The 25,912-nt window shown below is 39.3% G+C and overlaps 2 protein-coding genes and 1 long non-coding RNA gene across 3 annotated transcripts; 1 reads left to right on the forward strand and 2 right to left on the reverse strand.

Annotated features, from left to right (window-relative positions):
• Positions 1–43: 43 nt before the first annotated feature.
• On the forward strand, positions 44–24,327 carry LOC117504556. Its single transcript, XR_004558825.1, has 3 exons — positions 44–53; positions 13,170–13,172; positions 24,215–24,327. It is a non-coding gene; the product is annotated as an uncharacterized LOC117504556 (long non-coding RNA).
• zgc:101810 (uncharacterized protein LOC493612 homolog) lies at positions 1,323–9,232 on the reverse strand. Its single transcript, XM_034164002.1, has 9 exons — positions 9,070–9,232; positions 7,429–7,539; positions 7,076–7,234; positions 6,668–6,797; positions 4,988–5,124; positions 4,747–4,896; positions 2,889–3,034; positions 2,661–2,793; positions 1,323–2,302 (listed from the first exon to the last, which is right to left on the reverse strand). Exons 1-9 carry the CDS (start codon positions 9,115–9,117, stop codon positions 2,132–2,134), a joined length of 1,185 nt encoding a protein of 394 aa, XP_034019893.1. The 5' UTR covers positions 9,118–9,232; the 3' UTR covers positions 1,323–2,131.
• On the reverse strand, positions 13,832–17,569 carry six7 (SIX homeobox 7). The gene is made up of 3 exons (XM_034164003.1): positions 17,180–17,569; positions 15,722–15,885; positions 13,832–14,398 (listed from the first exon to the last, which is right to left on the reverse strand). The coding sequence occupies exons 1-3, from the start codon at positions 17,567–17,569 to the stop codon at positions 14,188–14,190; spliced, it is 765 nt and encodes a 254-aa protein (XP_034019894.1). The 3' UTR covers positions 13,832–14,187.
• Positions 24,328–25,912: the final 1,585 nt, after the last annotated feature.

Consider the following 25,912-nt stretch of genomic DNA (forward strand, 5'->3'; position numbering starts at 1 on the left):
TTTCTTGCAGATTTAAAATGATGTCAAATCAGCTTTAAAGCACTTTTAAACTAGTCGGTCCTTGTTGTACTTCAAACCAGGTGAAACTAGTTGATCTGAAAATGTGCCCATTTAAGCTGTACGTAACAAATGTTTTCAAAACACTTCAAAACAAGTAATATTATATTTAAAATAACTTAAGTGTGTTTTAACAACTTTTAATATTTGTACCTACTTAAAATAACTTCGGTATCACTTAAAGTCTAACATTGTTTTTGAGTTGTATGCAAACTAAGGGAATATCTGGCTGAAACCGATTTTAAAAGCAGTTTATAATTATTTACACCTTTGTTGGGGGTAGTTAATAAAAAACAGTTTCAGTTCTACTTTGCAGGTTAACAGAAGCTTAAAATCGGCTACTTATTTTTAGAATCAATCACAGACGGTCATCTTTTTATGTTAAAAATGAATGAGCAGTTTTGATTTTGTTGTTGGCAGGTGGATTCACGAGTAGGCGGGAAGCGATATTGTGGGAAAGAAAACAAAAATCACCAACCTGCAATATTTTTAGTGCAAATGTATTTAAATCTGTCCACGTTTGAGTTGAACCGTCTCCAAACGGTATTAATTTGAGAAGATGCTTTTGAGTTTTTTTGCTCGTACTGTAAAAAACCAATAAACCACTCGTGATTTCTGCTAGAATGTAAATGTTTAGTCTCCAGTAGTTTCTGGTGACTCGTCCACTGACTGTTCCACTCAGTTATCTGCTCGTGTGCTTGAAAATTATTCTAAGTGTGGATTTCTGGAGCTTCATTGGGGACCTGTGATGTGTTTTGAACATAGCTGCATGCTTTTTCATTTTCCGTACACGTGAAGGTTACGCGGATGTGGTGCGTGTGTGTGTGCGTGCGTGACGCATGTAGTCATAACGACTCACTATTTCTTTTCAGTATAAAACCACATTATTGTATTTTGTCAGGTAAATCGGTATCGCAATAAATATTGCAATATCTGATCACAATGTTGGATTTTTTTTTTTTTTTTTTTTTTGGGCGCTGGATTGACAACATTGTGTTTGGGTGTAAAACCAGAAATGTTTTACTTTAATAACATGATCTCACATTTTAAATGATGAGAGCATAACTTTGCTCTCTAGTAGTTTAACTTTTAGCATGAAAAAATACATCTTCAGTTTGGCTTGATTAACATGAATTATAAAAATAAATTTAAAACAATTAGTTTAATGTCTCTGAAAATTTGATATTTTACAGCTAATTTTTGTAAAATACAGATGCATCATTTCAACAACAACAAAAGATAGGATGACAGAAAAAGAAGTAATATACAGTATAAAACCATTGTTTATAATACTGTATGTTGTTTAGCAGAACAGTGGTGGCCCTGAAGTGCAAAACACAACATTAAATGAAAACACAAGGAAATAATTCAGAAAACACATCAATAAAACAGAAAACATTACTATTTCACAAATGGAAAATAAACCGAGATTTTACAAAATACATTGTCACATCTGAAAACATTGATATTTAGGTTAACTTCAGCAAAACATTTCATCAAAGGGATTAAAGATAGAAAAACTCATAGAAATCTTTATCTAACTTCTACACACTGCCATGTTTTCTGACTTGTTTTTGTTTGCTCGGTGTCTTTTCCAAAATGTTGTGGGGTTTTCATTTTGTTAGGCAGGGGGCGGGGTTAATGTTTTACTGGTCTGTTTGGTTGATATATTCTCTGAAATTTTCTTTTGCTTTTAATTGGGATGATGCTTTATGAAGTAATCTACCCACCCCAAGAGGTGGTTGGTGTGTTTTCAAATTTTATTTTTTTGTTTGTTTCTTTGTTTGGTTAATGTGATTTAAAGAATTATATCTTTATTTGCGAGTTTGGTTAAAGTGTTTTCTGAAGTATCGTGTTTTTCTTTTTTGTTTGGTTAATGTTTTCTGAAATTTTGGTGTGTGTTCGTTCAGTGTTGTTTTTGACACTTCATAGCCTCTGTAGTGTAGATCGCATTTCAAAGCACTGCACTGTGTATAATATATGCTGCTGTGTCTTATAAGCCTCCACATCATTTATAATCATGGCAAATGCGTGTTACTCCAAAATGCAACGTTTGCATGACGTTTTTTTTTTTTTATCTGACTCCGCCTCCCAGTTTTTGCAGCACTCCCAGGCCTTTCTCCAGGTATTCTGCCCTGCTCAACCAGAAGGTGTCTTTATTTTTCATGATGTTGGCCAGGACAGCGCCCCCCAGGAACACCATGTAGTTACGCCTGGGAGGATCCTCAATCCTGATCTTAAACTTCTGCAGGGGTAAAAGAGAAGAGAGCACATTAAAAGGTCATGCACGACACATGTTCTCTGCTTTGTATACTTTTTTTTTTTTTTAATTGCAGAACTTTTTTTAAATTGATGCACTAATTCCACAGTAATGTAACAATTATAATTGGAGTATACAGACTTTATAAAGGGTACTTTTAAAACTATGAATTACATTAATATTAAGGGTTATGCTGCAGATTATGACTGTTGTTGCGTTCCTAAAGCTGTGCAGACTTTTGTTATAGCAGTTATTCATGCAGACAAAACGTCACCCGGATGCTGTATTTAATGTTCTGTAAATATAAAAGAGCTCGCGGCGTCTATCCTGATGACGTTCTTACTGAAAGTTTCTGGGTGTCTCCGTCCAGCACCCTCTCCAGGTACAGCTGCTTGATCTCTCTCTCTAGTCTGGATGGGAGGCCGGGATACATGGTGCTCCCCCCTGACAGCACTATGTGCTTATAGAAATCTGCCCTGCAGGGGGGAAAACAAAAACCCCATAGAGGCAATGATGACATCATGTTCACAGCAGATGATGAAAAGTGTGGCAGCAGTGAAACTATTCAGACCTGAGGTCGATATCTGCAGCTTGGATGGTGTTGAAGAGTAGCTCGGCCACGCCTGCTCCCTCCATGTTAATGAGGTGAGGCTGGAAAAGGGCTTCAGGCGCCCCAAACCGCTCTCCACCCACCTTCACCTGTTGGCCATCAGGAAGCTGTGAAGGAAAACGGCACCTATTTAACACCGTTCTTCCAGTCATGATGTTTAAAAAAACAAAAGTGATTACATTCATCATCCACTAGATGGAGCCAGTGCTTTGAGAATAGAAGGGGTGACAAGCTTCAGCGTTTAGTAAGGGGTGGACTTTGGGTTACTAGAAATTGCAAATGTCATTTGCCTTTTTACATATAAACTAGACATGGAGATTTATTTACGAATAGGTATCTAAATACAAATGTGCGCGATGTGAGTGCATTGATCCAATTGACAGGTTGAGTCCTGTTGCATTGCTCGCTGCCTGCTTGCGTCGTTTTTTTTTTTTCCAAGGCACATTGAATGCACCACAGATGGTTCAGGACAGTGGAGCGGCCATTGTTTCGAGGGTGTTTATCGAGAAAAGGACTATTTCTCTAAGTTGATTGCAGTGGGTTTGCTTGAAGCAGTGAAGCAGTGTTTTGACCCACTGTTCGCTGGTTCTCTGCTTCACTGGTTTTCAGAAGCGGCAGGTCTGCTGGCGTGAGCACCAGCCGCTGGAGTCAGGTAAACTGAAGTTGTCTATCAGGTAAAGGAAATAATAATAATAATAATATCCACTGTTTTTTGGGACTGAGTGTACAGCTCAAAAGAGCTGCGCAAGTTTTGGTCGGAATTAATAACTTAATAGTGAATCACTGTGTTAAATCAAATGACACCTCTTTCCAAACGTGATAATACAAATAAAAAACTACAACCGTCCAAACCCGGGGGGTTTTTCCCCAAAATGAGATGTCCTGCATTTTTTATGAATCATGTCCTGACGTGCAGCGCAGCTGGCTGAAGAGCTTAGCTCAGAATCTGTGGCGTTACATTTGTGTCGTTATCTGAAAGGAAATGCTTTTGACAAACTACAAAAATTTATTTTTATTGATGTCCAGAGATCAAGGATCCAGTGACCAATTTCATATTTATTTACTTTAAGACTCAATAAAATGTTGACATAGAAAACCTGTAAAGTCTTTTAGTACACAGAAAATTCACAGGACAAATTGATAAAGGAATCGATAAAGAATCAGCTCGATAAGCGGTATCGATAATGGCATCGATATTGATAACCCATTCCTAATCGTATTGCACCAAATCACATCGTATTGCATTGTGAGGAATTTGCATCGAATCGGGAACAGAGGTGAATCGTATCATCAGTATCGTCATGTATCATATCACTGGTAGTGTATCGAGGTGCGTATCGAATTGTTGTCAGTGATGAGATTCACATGCCTAATATAAACCCCATAATGTCCATTTTTGAAAGATTTCTGCACGTGTCAGTGCTGATCACTAATGCTGGGAGAGCTAGAACCAAAAACAGATGCCTGATGTTGGTCTGAGTGGCATGAAGGTTACAGAGCAAGCGCCAAATGCAGCGGACTGAGCCGACCCTGGAAACGATGGCACGAGGTTTTACATCTGTGTTGATATTGTTACCACATATTCTGCTGCAGAAAGGAAAAGAAGTGATACTCTGTGTCGCCACAAGAGGTCGCACCTCTGGTATTATAATATGTCACTGTCAACCGCTGGTGTTTGGCACTCTAGGCGACCGCCTGTCCCGCCCGTGCCACTGCCCGGCCCGGTCTGTGTAACAGCCGCTCTAATGATGAATTATCTGGTTGGACAGGAACTTGATTTCTGTGTTTTTAAGGTGCAAAGTGGCCACAGTGACGTTACCGTGTACGTCTCCACCAGGTAGGTGGTCTCCGTGGCAAGGCGCTGCTCCTGCTCTATGTTGTATCCTACGTAGCAGAGCTTCTCCTTCAGCATGCGCACCGTCTCAAAGTCAGCCGTGTGGTTGAAGGCGTAGCCGCGGAGCAGCAGCAGCTGAGGGCAGGAAGGTGGATTATTCATTTATTTATTTTATTTATTTTTTTACTTCCCAATGTGCTCTCCAAACACAAGCGTTCCAGCTGACCTTGATGAGGTAGCGTGTGATGTCACGTCCCGCAATGTCCAGCCTGCGAGTGAGGTGGGGTAAAGAGAAACCCTCATATACGGGACAGATGTGGGTGACGCCGTCCCCCGAGTCCACAACCACGCCGGTCAGCAACCCTGCAAATAGTCATCAGACTGTTAGGACATGCAGTGGAGGCTCAGAGCTCAAACGGGGTCCACGCCGACAGCGTGAAGACTAAAGAGGTCGCCACACATCTCCATTAAAAAGAAGGACGTCAGAGGGCCGAAGCACACGCTCATCACGCCGCAATATAAACATAGAACTAAATCTACATCTGTCTGTAATGGTGTTTCCGACTCTGTGTGATGTCATCATGAATTCATGCATACCAATCAATCACAAATATACCAACATATGGTGCAGATCATCCATCTAGGCTTCTCCAGGCTGTGTTTTCCTTGACCTTTGACCTAATTACACTGTAAAACTGTAAAAAATTTGACCGATGGTTACTCAAAAATATTGTGGCAACAAAGTGACGTTAATAGAAGCAACAATTGAAGGGTGATTCTTTAACTACGGGCACTATTGACCTTGTAAATGTAATTTCCACCACACCATTGCCTTACAATATAAAGCGCCTTGGGGCAACTGTTTGTTGTGATTTGGCGCTATATACATGTGCTCTGATGTCATTGTTTATCTCAATAGAAACTGCCCAAACAATCTTTCATACAAACTGTCTAAAGGGACATTACAGTGTTGTGGTGGAAATTACGGCAGTAGTGTGGGACAACTACATTTTGTTTAAAAAAAAACCCCACAACAGTTGTATGACATTGAATACTCCAATTATGTTTTGATTATTTTACTGATATTTTATTCAGAGATATTTTAAAACATTAGAAAAAACATTTCTTTACCATTTATTTTTATCATTGAAGATCAAAAGTCTGGGTGTGGGACAAGCACAAAACGGCAATATTTGCATATAATGATGCTGAAAAAAGGTGAAAAAGTCATCATAGACTACTAGAACAAAGTTCTTAAAACACTTTCATTGTAAAGATAACTATAAAAGTGTGAAATTTCCCCTTTTTTCTGTTTTTCATACAATATGATCAAAGGACATAATAAGTGCCTGTAGTCTAAGAATCACCCTGAAATGTGTTGGATTTAGTAATAACACGCCAAATGATGAGTTACATCACCAAAAATTATATATTTAGTGAATCCTAGTCAAATTCACAGGGAACCTGATTTATATTTACTAAGTATCTGAGCAAAGATATTCCTAACACATTATACATGTACTAAAGCATGAGTGGGGTTTGAACCCAGACCTTTCTGCATTGAAACCAAGTGCATTAACCACTTGTCCTCCACCCCTGCAAATAAAGAAAGTGAATAATTATTTTTTTTTTATGCCAAGAAGTTTTTTTTTTTTTTTTTTTTTTTTGAGAAAGATGCTTTTTAATGTGCCTCAAATGTTTTATGATCTGTAAGCTTAAATGATGCCCGATTAGATTTGATAATTGATTTGACAATGAAAATTCCCGTTGGTGCAACGTGATATATTTAAATTGTTGGATATAACTGAATTAGAAAAATTATAATCCATCAATATTTAAGCAACGTCAAACCATCATCACATCAATTTCATTTAGTGAATAAATGTCACTAATTTGAGCGTCTTACCCTGAGCGTATAAGGTGAGCACCGCCTGAATGGCCACGTAGATCCCGTGAAACTTGTACGTCTCAAACATGACCTCTGTGATCTTCTCACGGTTTTTGATCGGGTTCATAGGCGGCTCAGTCAGCAAGATCTTGGAAAAAGTAGAATTTAAATACTGATGAGGAGTTTTTGTTGTTGTTTTTTTTTATTATTATCCTGCAATGACACCACAATTTTATACTTTTTGAACTTTGCACTTGACAACTATGGTTGTGTGAAACATTTTGGAAGAGCAGTTTCCTTGTAGACTTTTGTCTGGTTGTCATTTGTTACAAAGGGAGATCATTTCCACAGTTTTTATTCATGAAGTTTACAAAAATGGATGATGTATTTACATGGGAGCTCTGAAGTCATGCACTTGTGTCGTACCTTGCAGTCAGGTGGATTGATGTTCAGACAGTTGGGTCCAAAGGTATGGTCCCACAGATGCCGCATGTCTTCCCAGTTCCGCACCATCCCGTTTTCCATGGGGTAGGACACTTCCAGCAGAGAGCGACATTCACTGGCCTCGTCTCCCACCATCAGGTCCTGGACACAGACGAGGTCGGCCATTGTGGAGGAAGAAAAAAATTATTACAGAGGCTGTGTTAGGTGACACTTGTAGACTTTTTTGGCCGACTAGCTGCCAATTTGCTACCCCTCTGTGTTACTATGTTGAATCCTTGCTGGTCTAAAACCAAACACTTTTCATCAGATGTCCCAAAGGAAGCACTGAGTGTCACCTTTATCTCGATGTTGCCCACTTTTGCGGTTGATCGGATGATTGGTCGACCCACCATGGCGGGGAAGATGTGTTCAGGGAAGTTTGATCCTGCAAAACCACACTTGACAAACTGGAGGATGAAACGTAATGAGATTTAATTGAAGAAATAATAGAAATATACAATCATTTGACTGGAATTGGTGTGTTTTTATGCTGCTTGTTTACCTTGTATTTTGGTTCTGGATTAAAATTAATTTCTGATTTGCAGAATGAGTTCTGACATCAGCCAAGAACTGCGATTAACATCCTAAAATTTCTTTATCATGTTTTGATCAAATTGCAACAGAATCAGAATGGAATTTATTGCCAAATAAGTTCTTATATACAAGGAATTTGATCTGGTGTCATTTGTGCATCAATAACAATAAAAAGAAAAGGAAAAAAATCTGTAAGAAAAAAATAGTGTGTCAACAGCATTAAAAATAACAGGAAAAAAATACTTCTGTAAGAAGAAATAGGTGCATAAAAGGCAATAAAAATCATTGGAAAAAATACTTCTGTAAGAATTGAAGGAGTCAAATAGACAAAATGGAACAAAACTTTCAAATATTACATCAGCGTTGATCTTCTAACTGGCTCAGGCTTTTACCCACAAGGCCATTTTGTATAAAACTATCAAAATGTTATTTAAATTAAGCTTTGGGGAACATCCTGTGAAAGCTCTAATACAACATTCATAATGTTCTGAAAACACCACACCCAAACATTCTGGATTTAAAAAAAAAAAGGCAAGAAAAAAAATACAGTAATAGAAATGGAAAGTTCAAATAATATCAAAATGAACGGGTTTTAACCCCCCAGATTTTTATTTTTTGTACTGTTGTATTTGGAGTGAAGTTTACAGAGTATTTCTTTGACAGAATATTTAAAATTTATGTTTAAACCAATTTATTTCTTATTTCTATTTGAATGCATCCTTCTATTTGTCCATGTAACAGTTTTAGCTCAGGTGTATCTATACTGCCCTTTAAACAGTTTCAAAGCTCTTTGATTTATATTGTTGCTGCAAACTGTTTGTATTGAGGTAAAGCCCTTTGACCTCCAAAGTGCCAATCAAATTAAATGCTTTAATTTAATTTAAAAATCACAAAAATGGACTAAAACTGCAGTGCATAATTCCACAGGTTTTAAACTGTGCTCTGAGCCTTTGCTGTGACTACGCCTCTGAGAAATGTCTCGACTTGTCTTTGTGTCCATGCACACATTCCTTAGCCTGCAGGGATCCCTGAAATTCCGGGTGAAAAGAAGCACCAGCTGACTGGTTGTCTTCAGCTATGGTTTGTGTTTCTCTTTAGGTATATTCCAACGACAAGCTGAGATCTGCAGTTGTGTAAATCCACCACATCTCTACTTCATGCAATTGTTGATGAGTTCAAAGCCGTGTGTGTGTGTCTGGGCGTGCACGCGGGGTGGCATGTACAGACAGATGTGGGATCAGCACAGAAACTCACACCCATGAGACAAAGTTCAGCTTGTTGGAGCAGTGATTTTGTTGTAATTCTTGGTGCTTCAAACAGAAAACAAACACACACATGGAACCTCACAGCAACAGCACAAAGTTTGCCATGATATCATCATGCATTTGGAGAGTTGGACTTACTCCGGTCCCATTGTCACACACCACCACTTTCCTTCCCTCGCTGTCCATAGCGTAACGATAACCAGCTCAGGATGCTCCTTCCTGTCCGTCCCAGCAGATGACTAACTCTACCGCTACGCGGGTTTGGCTGAAAGTGGCAGGTAAGGCAGAAGAGCTTCTGGTGCTCCTTCAGATGGAGGCGGGATTGCAGAAGGCGAGGTGCCTAGTCAGGGAGGAGTTAGAGCTGGAACAACTCAAGGTCTTGTTTATGTATCTACAACTGCATTCCCTCTGGTTAGTCCATTATCTGTGGGATCGTTAGCAGTTACACCTTTTAACCATCATTCAACAACATACCGTACCAAAGCTTTGAGTTTGTAGCTTGGATGATACGTTTTGGACTAATATATAAGAAAAATGACTATGCACTTGTTTGAAGATGACCACAGGAATGACTGAGGAAAACATCAACCGTGTGCACCACATGATGATTGACAATGTGGTTGACTAGTGACATAGTGACTGTTGGCATCTTCTGACATCAGACCGTGGAATGTCAGAGGTTTTGTCACCATGGCATGCTTGGTTTTTGATTTCTGTCCAGACGTACACCAGGTGGATAACACCAAGGAACAACTTCATTAAAGGTTTTCTAACCCAGATTGTATTTGGTGACTGTTTGGAAGGGCGAGAGTCCATACGACATGAAGAATCAAGGCAAAATTCCTCTGGACACTACAAAAAGTGTTTGTATCAGGACTCCCATCACAACTTACCCATTGCCATGGTTACCGTGCGTGACTGTGGCTTTAAACCCATTCAACACCCACCAGACTCTCCTGATTTGGCACCATCAGACTTCCATCTGTTCCCCAACATGAAGAAGCAACTGGCAAGAAAGCACTTTCGAAATTATCAGAAAGTCAGACCCACAACTGAGGAGAAGGGGCAAACAAATAGCAAAAATACCTTGTTTTTAAATAGTTACTGATATATTTTGAGAAAAGAAAAGCAATCACCATTTTCAAAATCCACAAAACTTTGAGCAACATTTAACATCTATGTTTAGGTTCATAAAATTTGGAATTTAGAGAATGTAGTGAGTTCACATTTTTCAAATTCTGTATATGTCCTATTAAGGGGAGGTGATGGTCTAGTGGTTATACGTTGAGTTTCAGAGAGGATCCTTTCTTCAAATCCCAGCCAGACTAAAACATCACTAAGGACCCTTGGGCAAGGTCCTCAATCCCTTATTTCCTACCGGTGTGTAGTGAGCGCCTAGTATGGCAGCACCCTGACATTGGTGTGTGAAGGGGTGAATGTGAGGCATCATTGTAAAGCACTTTAAGGTTCTGATGGAGATGGAAAAGTGCTATATAATTGCAGTTGATTTCTTATTAAAGAAAAATATCACAAAATCACTCATTTCCATGCTTGTAAATTAAAAAAAATTAACAAACCCTTAATGAAGCTTTATTTACGCATATGGAATGAAGTCATGATCAGAAACTCTGAAGATATTCAACCTATGAATATGTCAGGCTATATTTATTTGTTGACACATTATTTTGAGTTTTTGTATTTTTTTTGACATTCTAAAGTAATAGGTAAAGATGGCGTGTAGATGGCGCTGTTTCTTCCGGTTGGTCTCAGGTGTTGCCATGGAGACAAAACGTCGATGAAACGAGGTGACTTCCTGCCGCCATCTTCGTTTAGTAAAACTTGTCAAATTTGTTGTTTTTTTGTAACAAATTCTTCGCAAAACAACATCCAGAATATTTTGCATCCAAGAAAGATTAAATAAAAATCTTTGAGGGTTTTGGGCGTTTCTTCAGAGCTGTGGTAAATGTTATAAAGTTTTGCTTTTACACTTAAAATGCTAGCTAGCTTTAGCTCCGAAATAACACAAAGTCTGCACTGAAAACTACAGAGTACAAGAAGCTGAAGTCACTGTGGGTGTTAAGTCCGTGGTAGGTGCTCAACACATGGTCTGAATTAATGTTTGGTATTTTTACATTGTGAAAATGTTGCAAGCTAATCTTTGGTGATCCATGCAGGTGTGTAGCTGTTAGCCTTCATGATATATATACTAGCTGACTTAGCTGTTCTACACACGGGTAAAAGAGAAGAATTTTAGCCATGTCATTGTATATTTCAGGTCAGTTTAGTTAAGGTGTACTAAGTTACATTGCATTATGTGTCATTAGTTTTCATAGAGCAATTTGTGGCATGAGACTCAAGTGATGATAAAAGGTGACGGCATGTCATATCACTGTAACGCTCTGGCAGCCGTACACCGCAGGTACATTTTAATTGAAAAAACACGGGCTTTAACTGGCACACGGAACACGCTGGCCTGTTCAGATTGTAATTAATGTGCACCCTAGCCAGTTGCTACTAATATTAAACAAAATGTAATGCTTGCAACCTGACCCGAGTACCACGTGAACTGCGAAAATACGGGCTCCAGTGAGTGGGTCATGATCTAATATATAAGGCTGACCATGTGTGTGTTCATGTACCTACACTTTCAACTGAAGGGCCCCAGTGACCTCCCCCTTGGTGACCCTACTCAAGTTTGGTGTGGATCATGGGCACAATTTGGTGGGGGATAGGGGGGACATGTCCCCCCCCACACCTTTTCAACCAAGGGGGGACAGAATATGGTATGCCCCCCCACCTTCTGACATATATGTGTGTACTTGAAACATGCTATGCCAGTCTTATGTGCAAAACCATGTCAGAATAGTATCTTTGTTTCTGCAAGTTTGTATTTTTAGCAGCATTGACTTGTTTCCAACACCTGTTTCTTGTTTGTCACATTTGGAATTTTCTGGGACTGCATTTGCCCAGATTTGAAACCAAAAATAGTTGCTTCTAGGGACTAGTGTCTACACATAAGTATCAATGGACCATATGCTAATTTACTAAATTCTGAAAGTTAGAAAAGAAAATCAGAAAAGCTATCTGGGACCTCAGAAAGCCCATCTGCAATTATTGCTTGATCTCCAAAATCAGTCTATGCAAGTGAAATTATGTTCAGTATGAGTGTTGTCATTAGTGCCACTTCGAAAATTAAATTCATGATAAGTAATTTACTTATGCAAAAACAAATCTTGAGAAAAAAAATACAGTATGCGATACTTCATAATTAGAGCCTGTTCTTTCATATTTATGAATACATTTTACCACATTGCAGTTGTTTTTTTTTTTTTTTTAATGAAAACTCAACCTATCATTCTTTTTGAGTTCTATACGTGATGATACCTTATTTACACCAGGATGTTAATAAAATCAATATTCTCAGAATAAAGTTCCTATATCCACAGTTTCAAATTGCATAAGTCAAATGGTGTCCACTTTATAGTCTTCTCAAAACATTAAAATTACTGTTCTGGATGCTCAGAATGCATCTGAGCTTATCTAGAAACCGTTGGCTATGGGCTTCGGCCCTGCGGGCCTCACACTTTGGCCCCCCAGTTTCTAGTTCTAAATTGTGCCCACACACACACACACACACACACATATATATATATATATCTATATATAAAAATTTAGAATTATTAATATGACTACATACAAATAGAATTTGGAATTATTAATACGACTACTTACAGATAGCCACTTTGTTTTAGATTTACAATAAGGATTAGTGTGAGAGTTAAATTATGGCTTTGTGCACCTTCAGAATTCTTAACAGAATTCTAATATGGTCCAGCTTCAATTCCAGAATATTTATGATTCACATACATCGCAGAACACACACTTTTTGAAGCAACAGACACAGAAAATGGAGTCAACCTGAAAGTGGATAAAAATAGGTTTATTTATTTACATAAGCCATTTATGAACCACATTTTCTTTTAATTGCAGCAGTGTTCTGTGTGATATGAGGGTTAGTATAAGAAAAACAGCCAATAGGCCTTTGAGACGGAGACACAGTCTTACTAAGATGTTCTTAAATGTACTAGGCACAATGGATCATGATGAATCAGTGCTTTGTATTATAGTGTTTGGTCTTTTCTGTTTCAGCTTCATTAGTTAAGCAGCTACATATCAGGCATCAAGAGAAACACACAGGTAAAGCACAACTAGTAACTGCTAAATTGTGCTTGAAGCAGCATGTGTGCATCCTTCATCTCCTAAGATTAAATGTTTTTTGTTTTTTTTTTTTCACAAAAATTATGCCTTCAGTTCATATTTAAGGCAGTGAAATGTCTTAAAATCACTTCATTCTTTCATTCATCCAGGTTTTGCATGCGTATTATAAACAGACTAACCTTTTGTAACTGTGTTGGAACAATACGTATGCTGCTGATGTGATCCAGTAACTCAGTATCGTGAGCTGATATAACTGAACAGTTGTCAATATGTAACTTTGTAATTTGAAAAAGTTCTTTTACATGTTAAAACGGAGTAGTGATATGAATTAATTATTAAAGTGACAGTCATCATTGGTTGTACAAATGGCAAACAGCGCCTCCAAACCAGCTATTTCAGCAGGACGGTATTACTATAGTTATCTTCATTTTGAAAAATTTCACATACGTGCAACATTTCAAAAGAAAAACAGGAGGTGGCTGAATCCTTGGATTTGGTGGCTGATGTTTTTCACTTGAATGATTATGTTTTTGTGCTGCTCAGAAGAAAAAGCCACATAGGTTTGTATTACAAATAATTTGACAGTTTCCATAATCATTTTTTTATTTATTTTTTGATAATAAAATTTGTCCATGTTGAATGAAGGCTACTCAAGGCATTTTCCATCATGTTTGTATTGCTAAGTTCAAATAATAACTATTCAATAATGACCTATCCCAAAATATTTACAGCAGAAGTATCAAAATTAACAATGTCTTTATTGTCTAAAGGACTTCGTATTTGTCAGAGAGTTGGAAATCACTTTTTATTGGGTATTTGCCTGCTTAAACTACTTAATGTCACAGTCAAGGTCAGGCAGGGTGCTTTTTTTAAGTGCATATTCTTTTTGCATCTCATTCCCCTTTTGCTCACTCATATCCATATTTGGATGCTTCAGTCTCCATTTCTTCCCTTGGAGAACATCTCCAGCGTGGCTGCAGCTGCAGGTATTTCAGCAGCGTTTCTCTGAACATCTGTCCGAGGAAGTCCTCCGCCGTCTCAGGACTCAAACTCGCTGTCGCTGCTGACAGAGATCTCTGGGGTGGACGCCCCTGTTCCCCTGCGCTCTGTCCCTGAGCTGCAGTCGCTGGCCCCCGGGCTGCTCAGGTGGCACGGTGAGGTCGGGAGCAAGCGGAGGTGATGGTGACGCTCTGGAAGGGAACTGTCAGGAGAGTTCTCAGATGGCAGAAGGGCAAGATCCTGCTGCAACCTGGGTGATGGCAAAAGGAAGCTTAGATGAAAAACGAGATTGTAGAAATGCTTTTATCACTATTAAGAATTTAGTGTTACGAAGTCAAGTCAAGCATTTTGGCAACTAAATATGAAGGGAAATTCAATTCACTGTGATTTGATCTATGTATTTATGCAAATGCAAAGTCATGTGCAGATGCATCAATTTAAACTTGTCATGTAAATTTTATGTTTTTCTTTGAAGTGATACAAGTAAACATTGCTCAAAATGAAGACTAGCCTATTAGGTACGTAACTGCCAATTATTTTAATAAAATCATGTTCTACCAAAATTTAAACTGTTCCAGTGACAGATCTTTGGTAGGACTGGATAGTACCAATGCACCACCAGCTTGCAAGCAAACTAGTTCTAGCTGAGTCAAACAAAAGGTCGGTTGCAATAGTTGTGCATGCTGGTTAGCATGTGCATCGCCTGTTACAAGAATAATTTGCCTTCATTTTATGTATTTTTTTCTCTTTTTTGGAAGTTAAGTCATAATTTCAAGAAAAATTGCCTTTTTTTTTTACCTTGTGTGCCGGCAAAGTGGCAAAGCAGGTCATGCAAAAAACATATTTTCTGCCTCAGCAACCACAAGGCCTGGAGAGGTGATCTAAAGTTTGTATTGATCAGCAGAATATTTGTGATCGATTAGTACAAGTGGTATCATGAAGTCATAAATGAGTTAGTTTGTGTCACCTCTCTGGTGCCTTTCATTTTTAAAAGTATTTCTCTCAATTGTATTGGTAACATGGCCCAAGCAGAGGGTCACCCTTTTTAGTCTGGTCTGCTTGAGGTTTCTTCCTCAAATCATCAGAGGGAGTTTTTCCTTACCACTGTCGCCTGTGTGCTTGTTCTAGGGGTTGATAAGGTTAGACCTTACTAGTGTGAATCGGCTTGAGGCAACTTTGTTGTGACTTGCCACTATATAAATGAAAATAAATTGAAAATTATTTCTTAGTGATTGATGAAAATTAAGTCTAATACACATTCAGTGACTTGGAAATGTTCATGTATCCATCCCCTGAATTATCTACAGAAAACTGGCTGGAAAAGTGATCATTTGCATTTATGAATTCTTATGGGCTTTGAAAATGAAGGCATTGCGTATAAAAGTGACCTTAATTCTTCAGTGGTTAATGCAGTATTTTTGTAAAAACCTTGAAATAAAGCTGAAGGTCTACACTACAGCAAAAACCACCACTGTCCAATTACTTATGGACCCAAATGAAGCTCTCTTTGAGAATGATTTCATGGTTTATCATTCCTAGCTTCTCTTTCTTTGGTTTTGTCCCTTTCAGGTACCTGTTCTTGGCCGATGCAGCGCGGTCTCTTTGCCGGCGGTTCTTGAACCAGTTGCCGACCTGCGTGGGTGTGAGTCCCGTCGCCTGGGCCAGGTGGCGTTTCCTGGAAGGATTGGGGTAGGGATCCTGCAGGTACCACTCTCTCAGCAAACTGCGAGTTCTTTCCTGAAGGAACATTGAAGTATAAGAAGTAATTTGGCTGTTAGATTTTTTTGAGGAGAGAGTAAAAATACTTGTTTCCCAGCTGTGCTTTCTTGGTAATGAACTCAGGATGACACATATCAATTATAGAAAGAAAAATTGGCATTTGGCAAGATTCATTTAGAGAAATCTGCAAGTAGAAATGTGCTGTTACGACATTATTCATCAGGAACAAGTTTTAACTGTTGTGCTGAAATCATAACTTTAAATTATTGAAAGGCTCACCAGGTCTGTGCTTTTCTCAAGAAAACTCACCCTCAACTAAAATTACGTTCTTGTAAAAATGTTTAATTGTGATGTGGTTAAAGTGTGTAAAGTTTGGTTTTTTTTTTTATTTATTCTGACTGTAATCAGTCACTCATCTGCAACTGCTTATCCTGGATCGGGTCGTGGGTCTGACTGTAATCAATATACGTAATTAATTAAGATAAATATCAGTAGAGTACATTTATTTATGCATTTTATGAAGAGTTCGATTTATGGAGGTCGACTATCTGGGAGGGACTGTGAGTAGAGCCACTGCTTTTCTTGCATTGAAAAGAGCCACCTGAGGTGGTTTGTGCATCCGGTGAGGATGCCCCCTGGTCATTTCCCGAGGGAGGTCTTCCAGGCACGTCCAACTGGGAGGACACCCCAGCAAAGACCTAGAACACACAGGAGGGTTTATGTCTCCCAGCTGGCATGGGAACGCTTCAGGTTCTCCTGGGACAAGTTACAGGACTTGGCTGAGGATAGGGAAGTGTGGATGAGCTGCTTGGTCTGCTGCCACCGTGACCCGGACTTGGATGGCAGGAAATGAATGCCTGAATCTTATTACGTTTTTATGATAATTCACTGTTGCATTACAAAAAACCCTCAGCGTAAGGTGTTGATCTGCACATTCTGGCTTCAGTGTTTTTGCGTAAGGGCACCCTGGGTTCAAACCACTGATCTGCAAATATCATCACATACCTGATCCGGTTTGATTGTAAAATGTTCTGTTAAATCAGGTGGGTTCCTGTTCTGACTTATTTGAGGTTTTTGTAACTGGACTTGGCGGCAGAAAGCAAAAGGATCACCGCGGCTCAAGGTGTTATCATCTTAAGAGCTCAGGGTCCAGCTGCCTGACACGTTAGAGCCACGGGTTAAAAAGCACAAACACTCTGCTGCTGCTGCTAAAGTTTCCCTCGAAAAATACCATCTGATAGAGTAAAAAACAAACAAATATCAGAACTAAGGGGATTGTTTGTGTCCACGGTTCAAATAATTTGGTTTTTACCTTAAAACAGTGCGTCTTCTGCTCGCCATCCCAGATGGTTCTGGGCAGAGGGAACCTCTTGCGGATTCTGTACTTCTCCACCGGTCCCAGTGGCCGTCCTCGAAGCCTCTCTGCCTCTCTGTAGTGCGCGTCCAGCCACAGGTCTTGGAGTTTGGCGTGTGACTCGCGTGTAAACCGGTGGTTCTGGAGGATCTGGTAAAGAGCCTCAAAGTTTCCGCTGTGGAAAGCGACCAGGGCTCTCGCTCGCATCACAGATTCGTGTTGGTTTAGCGCTTCCCCGGCTGGCAGGGACCAGAGGAACCGGCCGAGGCGCTCCATATCACCCGTCTCCTCCAGGTTCTCGCACACTCGAGCGACTTGTTCTGTTGTGAACATCAGCAGCGGGAACATCTTGATTTGTCTTGACAGTAATCGTTTTAAAAAGTTCACAATGTGCATGAAATGCTGAATGCACCCATGTGTGGGCCGTGGTTTTGGAAGCACAGCAGCCACAACTCGAGCTTCTGGGAGTGTGTCAGAGCAAAGAAGGAGGACAAGGAGTGGGACCTGTATTTATAGATGGATACAATTAGCATCTCTGTGGTTGTTTTGGGAAGGATTATACATCCTGACCGTTAGCCTCTTAGCAGGGGGTAGAGTGGGCAGAAGTGACTGGCTGATCAGCTTGTTTGGTTTAGCCTGAGTATATCTGGACTGTCACTGCAGTGAGCAAACAAGCAAAAAGATACTTTATTTAATGGGTTCCCTTCAAAATGAATGCAGCTACAAAACACACACATTGAAATGAGCATTTCTGTTTGAATCAGTGTGGAAAAGTGCAGTAATCAACTTTACACGGCAGGGGAGCTAAAGAGGCTGATAAATTAGGTTTTTAACTTTTGTAAATTGTAAAAAAAAAATCACATTTGGATATTTCATTTTAGTTTTATCACTCAAGACTGGACTGGCTACATGTGACACACACGACACAAAACAGCTGTTGGTGATGTGTTTTTTAAAAAATATGGACAGTTGATTCACCTTACGGGATTTAAAGGTCTACAGCCAAGAAGGAAGATACATTTAAAAATAAATAAGCTCTCTGCAGGCCATAATCTTGTAAGGTGTTGGCTGTGTTCAGCCCACGGGCCACCAGTTTGAGACCTCTGAAATAACTTCGATAATAACTTGGTTGCATTCATAAAGGAAGACCACAGAGTTTCACTCAGGACTGTATCTGTATCATCAGCTGTGATGACATAAATCTGCAGTGATCCTCACCCCACTAATACCCACATAATTAAAGCAGGCACAGTGGCACGATGGCGGTGACCTCTCACCAGGCAAAGACATCATCAAAACATCAATGTGCACCAGTGCAACGCCAGGTCACAGAATTAATGATTAGCTGCCCAGTTCAATCCTCCTCATCTCAGCAGCTCATTAATTGCTCTCATTAATCAGTTTAAGCTTCTGTCATAAATGCAAACGTGCTGCACCTGATTTCCCTCCTCAAAAATTAAATCAAATAAAACCAGTATGTTTGTGAGTTTTGTCCAGCATCAGATTTAGAGCCTGAAAAAATATGATAGATATGGAATTTCTAATTTCATCCAAACAGTTCTGAAGGCAGACGAGGGCCTTCGTTAGTGGAAAGGTTGCAGTCAGGTAAAAGATCATCTGCCTCCAAATGAGGTGAAGCAGCTTTAAATCCCGTCTGATAATCTGTCTGCAGAACATAAATATGAGCAGCCAGACACACAACATCTGACAACAAGTTTTTTCCAGAATAATCATAATAATGAGGATGTTTGGATGATTTCAGGACCTCCTTGGAGGAAGTAATAGGAATGTTAAATTTGATATGTATGGTCGGCGTCATATAACTTCACATTTTGTGAAGCCACTGTGGCACACAAACAGAGCGTCAGTGGCTTCAGCAAACACCACTTAGCATAATTAATTAGCAGCTTAAACAGAAGTGTCCTACTTAAAGAAAAATTACCTGTTGATTTTGGCAGCGAGCAAAGCAGGGGGTGGGGGGTGTTGAGGGGGGTATACATCTGTGTGTGCGTATGGAGGCGGGGCTGAGGCATTATCATGCTGTATAAATCCACACCAAGCACAATTAACAAGGAACTAGGAGGAGAAGTAATTAGTATGATCTTCTTATCGCTGTCAACCCCTATTCTCAGGAAAATGGGTTTAAAGAACCCACAATCAGACATACACGCACACACATATGCACACGCACACTGATTCCCTGCAGGCAAATGTGTAGGGCTAATTACAAGCTCATTTGCAACTCAATAGTAGTATCCAGACAGGTCTACCCCCCCACCACCGTCACCAACATATTGTTAGCTTTTAGATCTCACGCCACGCTGGCAACCCAAACAGTACAAATGCATATTCAGGGAATTATCATGTGTAGCCAAAATATGAAACAGTTTAAGAGACTCGGAAATGAAAATGCCGAAAGACAAACGTTTGGAGGATGGACTTGTGAAGAAATCGTGTTTTAAGTAAAAAAAACAAACAAAACAAAACAGCAGTGTCACAACATTTTTTGCTGGAAAGTTCAAGTAAAGAAGTCAAATGTACTCTGCCTCATGACAAAATAAAAATCAATCTGTTCTCAGGCCGGCTCAACTAAAACAGCAGCACTTTGCTTTATTGTACATCTTTGAATTGCAGTACAAAATGATGCACTTTATTTATGCATATCAAACATTAAGTATGCATTTAAAAAATATTACATAATACTGTACATATGTTTTTTTAATTTTAATTTTGTCCGTGTTTGAAATGCTGTATGTGTGCTGTACATTGTGCAATTTAAAAAAAGGCAACACACTCATACATAAAAAAAAAAGCTCCAAACTGAATGTGAACTGCAAAGGTCTCGTCCAAAACAACAGTTACAGGAAGACTTTAACAAAGACAAATTATGTGGAAAGATTGTAAATACACAAATGTGCCCTGCATGCAGTGTGTTTCAGGTGTGAGGCGATACAGTCATAGCAGAGCTCACCCGGAACCCGAGCTGAACGTTCAGACCAAAACGGACTTGCAAAAACGTATCACAGATTTTAGTGACAGCTGAGTAGCAGCCGCTAACAGATTTACACTCAAGGGTTTGTGTTGCTTTGCCACCGTGACATTTGCACAAATTCGATCCCCGCACTGGCACGCACTCTTGCGTGCCAATAAGTAAACTTGTTGTAAACTGTGTAAACTATGGAAAGCCTTGCACACAATGACACGCAGTGACGTGCAGTGTTTGCAAATAGGTTGTGCAGTGTTCACAACTAGTTCATGCAAGTGACTCAGAATTTATGCGTGCCAGAAATTTTGAACATTTCAGAATTTTCTTTGCGCACTGACAGTTTATGCACAGTTTACAACAATTTATGACAAGATTACTTATTGGCACGCAAAATGTCGTGCTAATGAAGGGGTCAAATTCCTGTGTCAAGGTGTTTTGTTTTAAAGACTCAGTCAAGCACTTGAAAAGTCTCCTTGATCCCTGGCCCTCGGTCTAATTAAGGTAATTGGGACACACTTTATTAATACAGACCAGATTGATTTTTGGATCAGTGAAGGAAGAAGGAAACATGAAATAAGGAAAGTGAGGTGCATCATCTGTGTATACTGACTTTAAACTTATTACAGCTACAAACAGGCTGATTGTGTTCCAGTGTCATCATATACCATAATATATAATATGAAAATCAAAGATGATGACTACATTCGATGTGAAGATGTTAACATAAATGTTGAATAATGCCTCGACCATCTGGCCATAGTCAGTACTGTTTTACACCTCTGTAGGTGTAAAGTGAAAAGCTGGCTGGATATAATTTGTACCTTGAATTGTTGCTTCCGGGTGGTCAGATAAGGAATCAGCTCCCGACGGTGTCATATTAACAGTTTGAAGATCAGCTTAGCAAAAGCTTCTCGTTAGCTGGTAAACTTTAATTTAAGACTTTAAAACAAAAATCACTTCTTGAATGGCATTATTTATTTTATGGTTTGTTAAATATGGTCATTACACTTTGAATGTTATTTCTTATACAAATTGTAATAATGTAATTGTACAAAACATTAAAAATATTAAAGTCAGTGATTTTTTTTTAAGTGTTTTCATGGGGGGAGGGGGAAGTCAAATGAGGCTAATCCCCGACATGCGATCTTTAAATTTGGCCTTGCAACTTTATCATCTTTACAAAGTTGCAACAATTTCAAAAAAAGGTGCATTTATTTTTAAGCATTTAGTAATTGTGATTGAAATGACACAATACAAACACCGACAGATTCCATTAAAACATACCGCACCTCATTACTGCTAAACAACGTAATATGGAGATAAAGATGTGGATTTAAAAAAAGGTTGTCTCTTCTGAATCCACTAAGACTGTCACATGTGTTACTGGATGCTCTGTAGATTTTCTCAAATGTCATTTTGTATTGTATAATCAAGACCATGAAATATATTTTCACAAACCTTTATGTTACTGGTGTTATAATCATTACCTTTGATTTCACTTCAGAATTTTTTTTTATTAAATTTTTCTTTTTTATTTAAGACGATTTATAATCCAAACAATTTCCAACATCTTGTAGGTACATTAGAAAACTCACACTGATAACTAAACAGTATTATGATGTGGAAAAATAATTTTTTAATAATTCTGGCATATCTGAATAAATGGTTTTTAGCTTCACACTTGATGATTTGGTGAAGTAGTTCCTGTAAATAATATTTGTTTAATCCCTGCGTAGCTTCTTCCCTCATATGTAACAGGTGTTAGTGGAGTTGTTTAGGAATCCTCGAGGATTTAAGGTGGGACTTATTCTTACCTAAGACTGTAATGCTTATTAATTCCTGCTTTGGTGACTTGCCCCTCTGTGATCCCTCCTGAATGACCAGCCCAACCTTATCCTGAGTGCTGCTGACACTGTTATGGACTCTCAGCTCCTAGAAGGATCATTTGAGGCATAGAATGGTCGATTGGCGTAAATCAGATGCATCAGGATTAGTTGTGCTTTAGGTATATGGTGTATTTTGTCATGACTGGAGACAGACATACTATTCTGAATCTCTTTACTTGTCAAGTGCGTCAATCGTAAATCTTTCATTTGGTCTTTGTGATAATAATAATTTAGCCTTTTTAAATTTGGCTGATGTTTGGGCATAGCTTTTATTCCCTATAGACTTTGGAAAAGCCTAGGTATGTACCCGAGTGACAGTCTGTTTCAGCTGGCTGTGGGAGGTCTATGCTCACTTGGAGAGGTTCACTGGAGGCGGATCCACAGTGTGGTGGATGCAGTGACCTGATTTAATATTTGTACGTTATTTATCAGTTACCCGGTGGAATCTGGTGACGTTCTTTGGTGAAACGCTACAAAAACACAAGACAATCTTGTGGAAAGAATGTATAAGAAATCTCCCTCACGGCAGTGAAAATGATCGCAGTCACCCTCACTGGCTCATATTGATTTCCTGTCATGTTGCATTTGATAGCACGGCTGAGAGGAAGTGTAATCTTTTATATAAATCTCACTTAATCTCCTTTATTACACCTGGTGTATTAAGTATATTATCTTGTTTGTCTTTGATGTATAAGTTTTCTGTGATGGCCATAACAACGTGTGCTAATATTTGTGGAGATCTTGCAGGTTATCTGTCATCATTAGAGTCACTCTGTCACCTGTTCTTCAAAGATTGTGATACACGATCTTTGTGTTTGCGCATCAGTTCATGCAGAATTAACACACGCCCTGATGTGCACGTCTTCATTATGTTGCACCTCCATGGCGTATTCGTGTGACAGCGGGGGTGGAAGGCTGAGAGGCGTTAGCATGGTGAGAAGGATTACTGATATCCGTTAGGCCTCCTTTTCTTTCCCCGGGGCGGTGTCACGTCTCATTACTGCTGTCCTCCACTCTGGTTTTAGTGGGCTACACTTAAAACAAAGGCAGCCTGGGCGTCCAAGCACACCAGGTTTAGAGGCGGCGCGGTGTGCTCCACCTTTGCTTGAGAGGCTTTTCCCCTTAAGCAGACAGGTGAATGTCTTCCAAAGCTGGCATTGGTGGCGGCTAAGCCTCTGTTTAAGTGAAACGGATGCCTGCATCTCCGAGACGAACTCAGCGTGAGGTTACAACCTGTCTCACTCCACACACGAAGGACCGACTCTGTGCGTTCTATTGTCTGATCATGACAGAGAGAGAGAGAGAGAGAGAGAGAGGTGGAAAATATGGGTACAGTCGAGACAGTAACACACACAAATTCACAACTTATTAGATGACATTTTTCCATATGCAGCCTAGTTTATGCATTCTGAACTTGACACTGAAACTGAAATTGGACCATCTTTAACTTTTGACCCCTGTACACCCTGAAATTGGCGTTTACCACAGTTTCCACAGTTTTTACCCCATAACTCTGTAACATTCAGTTATGCTCTAAACTATACCTTTTTGGAATCCCTATGATCATTGTGGTATACTTCTCAATATGATTGGAGCATTTTTTTTTCTCCCCCTGTAATCTTTCATTGACCTCCCTGGGGTGGCTGTTGTACATAAATATTAACTAGGGTTGTATACCTAGTAAATCAAATCAAATCAATTTTATTTATATAGCGCCAAATCACAACAAACAGTTGCCCCAAGGCGCTTTATATTGTAAGGCAAAAGCCATACAATAATTACGGAAAAACCCCAACGGTCAAAACGACCCCCAAGCTATGGGTGGTAAGTTTCCCCATCCTAGTAGCGGCACACCTACTTTCAGGGGTGCGACCCAAGGTCTTCAGTATATAACCCAACTTGAATCATGTGTAATTTTCTGTTATCCCACTGCTGAAGAAAAACAACCAATCAAAGTTCTTGGGTGGTAACCAACTTTGTCATAGTACAAAGAAATCAACTTATATAGCAAATATTTTGCCATAAATGTTGCAAATTCCCTGTGAGATACTTTTTGTAAATTAAGAAATCAGTATTATATGAACATGTACAATCAAAAAATGGCTCATTGGATGAACTCAGTTCAAGTATGTGCAGGATTTCCGTCTAATAAATATATGGAGTCCCACCTAAATTAAATGACATTATCTTGCATGGATGTGTTTTAGTTGAGTTGGGGCTCCATATATTTATTAGATGGAGTCCAGTCCAATGAGTCATTTATTTGAGTGTATCTCAACCTTTTATCGATTTTCCTAAATGTCTTGTAAACACTTTGAGTCAAATGATTCATTAGCAGAGATCCTTGATGTTCAGTTGAGTGGCATTAACGCTTTCTATAGCTCTTTTCTTCTCAAACGTTTAAACACGCTCCAGTTAACAAACACCTAATTCTTTTTGTAAATTCCTTTCATCCATTTGGGTCATCAGCTCCTTCACTTCTAACCCACTCGGTGACCCAAAGAAAATTGTGTACATCTAAAAGGTCTCTGCCCAGTGAGGAACCCCCACAACCAGCCTTCCAGCTGGTTCCCTCCTCAAACTGTGGCACTCTCCTCGCCTGAGCAGGGCAGCTAATCTAGGTGACGGAAGACCTCCATCCTGCTCCGGTACATGAGAGAGGGCAGCCCTAATTGCTTATGTCGTAAAGCTCTCTGACCCAGATAAGCCTTCACTCCCCAAAGCTGTCGAGATAAACCCCACTTTACCTCACCAAACCCGCCTCTCCTGATCCCACACGAGTCCAGCTACCCCCTCCCAACGTTACTGTACCTTCTGCCATGGTACTGGCACCCAGCAGGGCAGAAGAGAAGTAGAGTACTGCACTCGTAGAGCGCAAACCTCCACCAACACTAGTTTCTGATTCCACAAATTTTTACCTTGGAAAAAAATTTCCAAGTGACTTTTCATAAGATAAATTCAATGTGATCAAATGTCAGGAGGATGTATTTAGTTCATGCACTCGACTCAGAGTTTTTTTTGTGGTGGTGTCCATTTTTATTTTTTCAACTTTTTTGTTTCTGAATTCTTTTTCAGATCATTGATTATCTCTGCTATGCACAATTTACTTTTTGGCACTTGGTTTCCGACTGATAACTGGAAGACAGGCATAAAATTGGAACCTCCATCCAATTTTGGTGGTGTAGGTAAATCCATAACAGAAAAATGAGAGTGACTGAGGTATTTTTGATTGAGATATGCAAAATGTACAACAAATGGGCTTTTCAATATTAAATTCAAATGTCCACAAAATCCACAGTCCAGATCAGATCCAGATCAAACTTTGTCAGGTGATAGTGAGCGTCAGTCTGCACCCCACTTTCAAATATAAGACTGATTGGGGCACGTTCAATAAAGATATAATGTAAAATATACATTAAATGGGGTTTTCAGTGTTAAACTTAAATGTCCATAAAATCCACAGTCCAGATCAAATCCTGATCAGATTTTGTCAGATGATAGTGAGCGTCAGTCTGCACCGCACTTTCAAATATAAGACTGATTGGAAATTCGTTCAATGTTAAAGATAGGGATTTTTCCTGTCTTTGACCTACAGTAGTGTTCAGAATAATAGTAGTGCTATGTGACTAAAAAGATTAGTCCAGGTTTTGAGTATATTTCTTATTGTTACATGGGAAACAAGGTACCAGTAGATTCTCACAAATCCAACAAGACCAATCATTCATGATATGCACACTCTTAAGGCTATGAAATTGGGCTATTAGTAAAAAAAGTAGAAAAGGGGATGTTCACAATAATAGTAGCATCTGCTGTTGATGC

This window comes from Thalassophryne amazonica, chromosome 23 (assembly GCF_902500255.1).
Source record: "Thalassophryne amazonica chromosome 23, fThaAma1.1, whole genome shotgun sequence".
NCBI classification, from domain to species: domain Eukaryota; kingdom Metazoa; phylum Chordata; class Actinopteri; order Batrachoidiformes; family Batrachoididae; genus Thalassophryne; species Thalassophryne amazonica.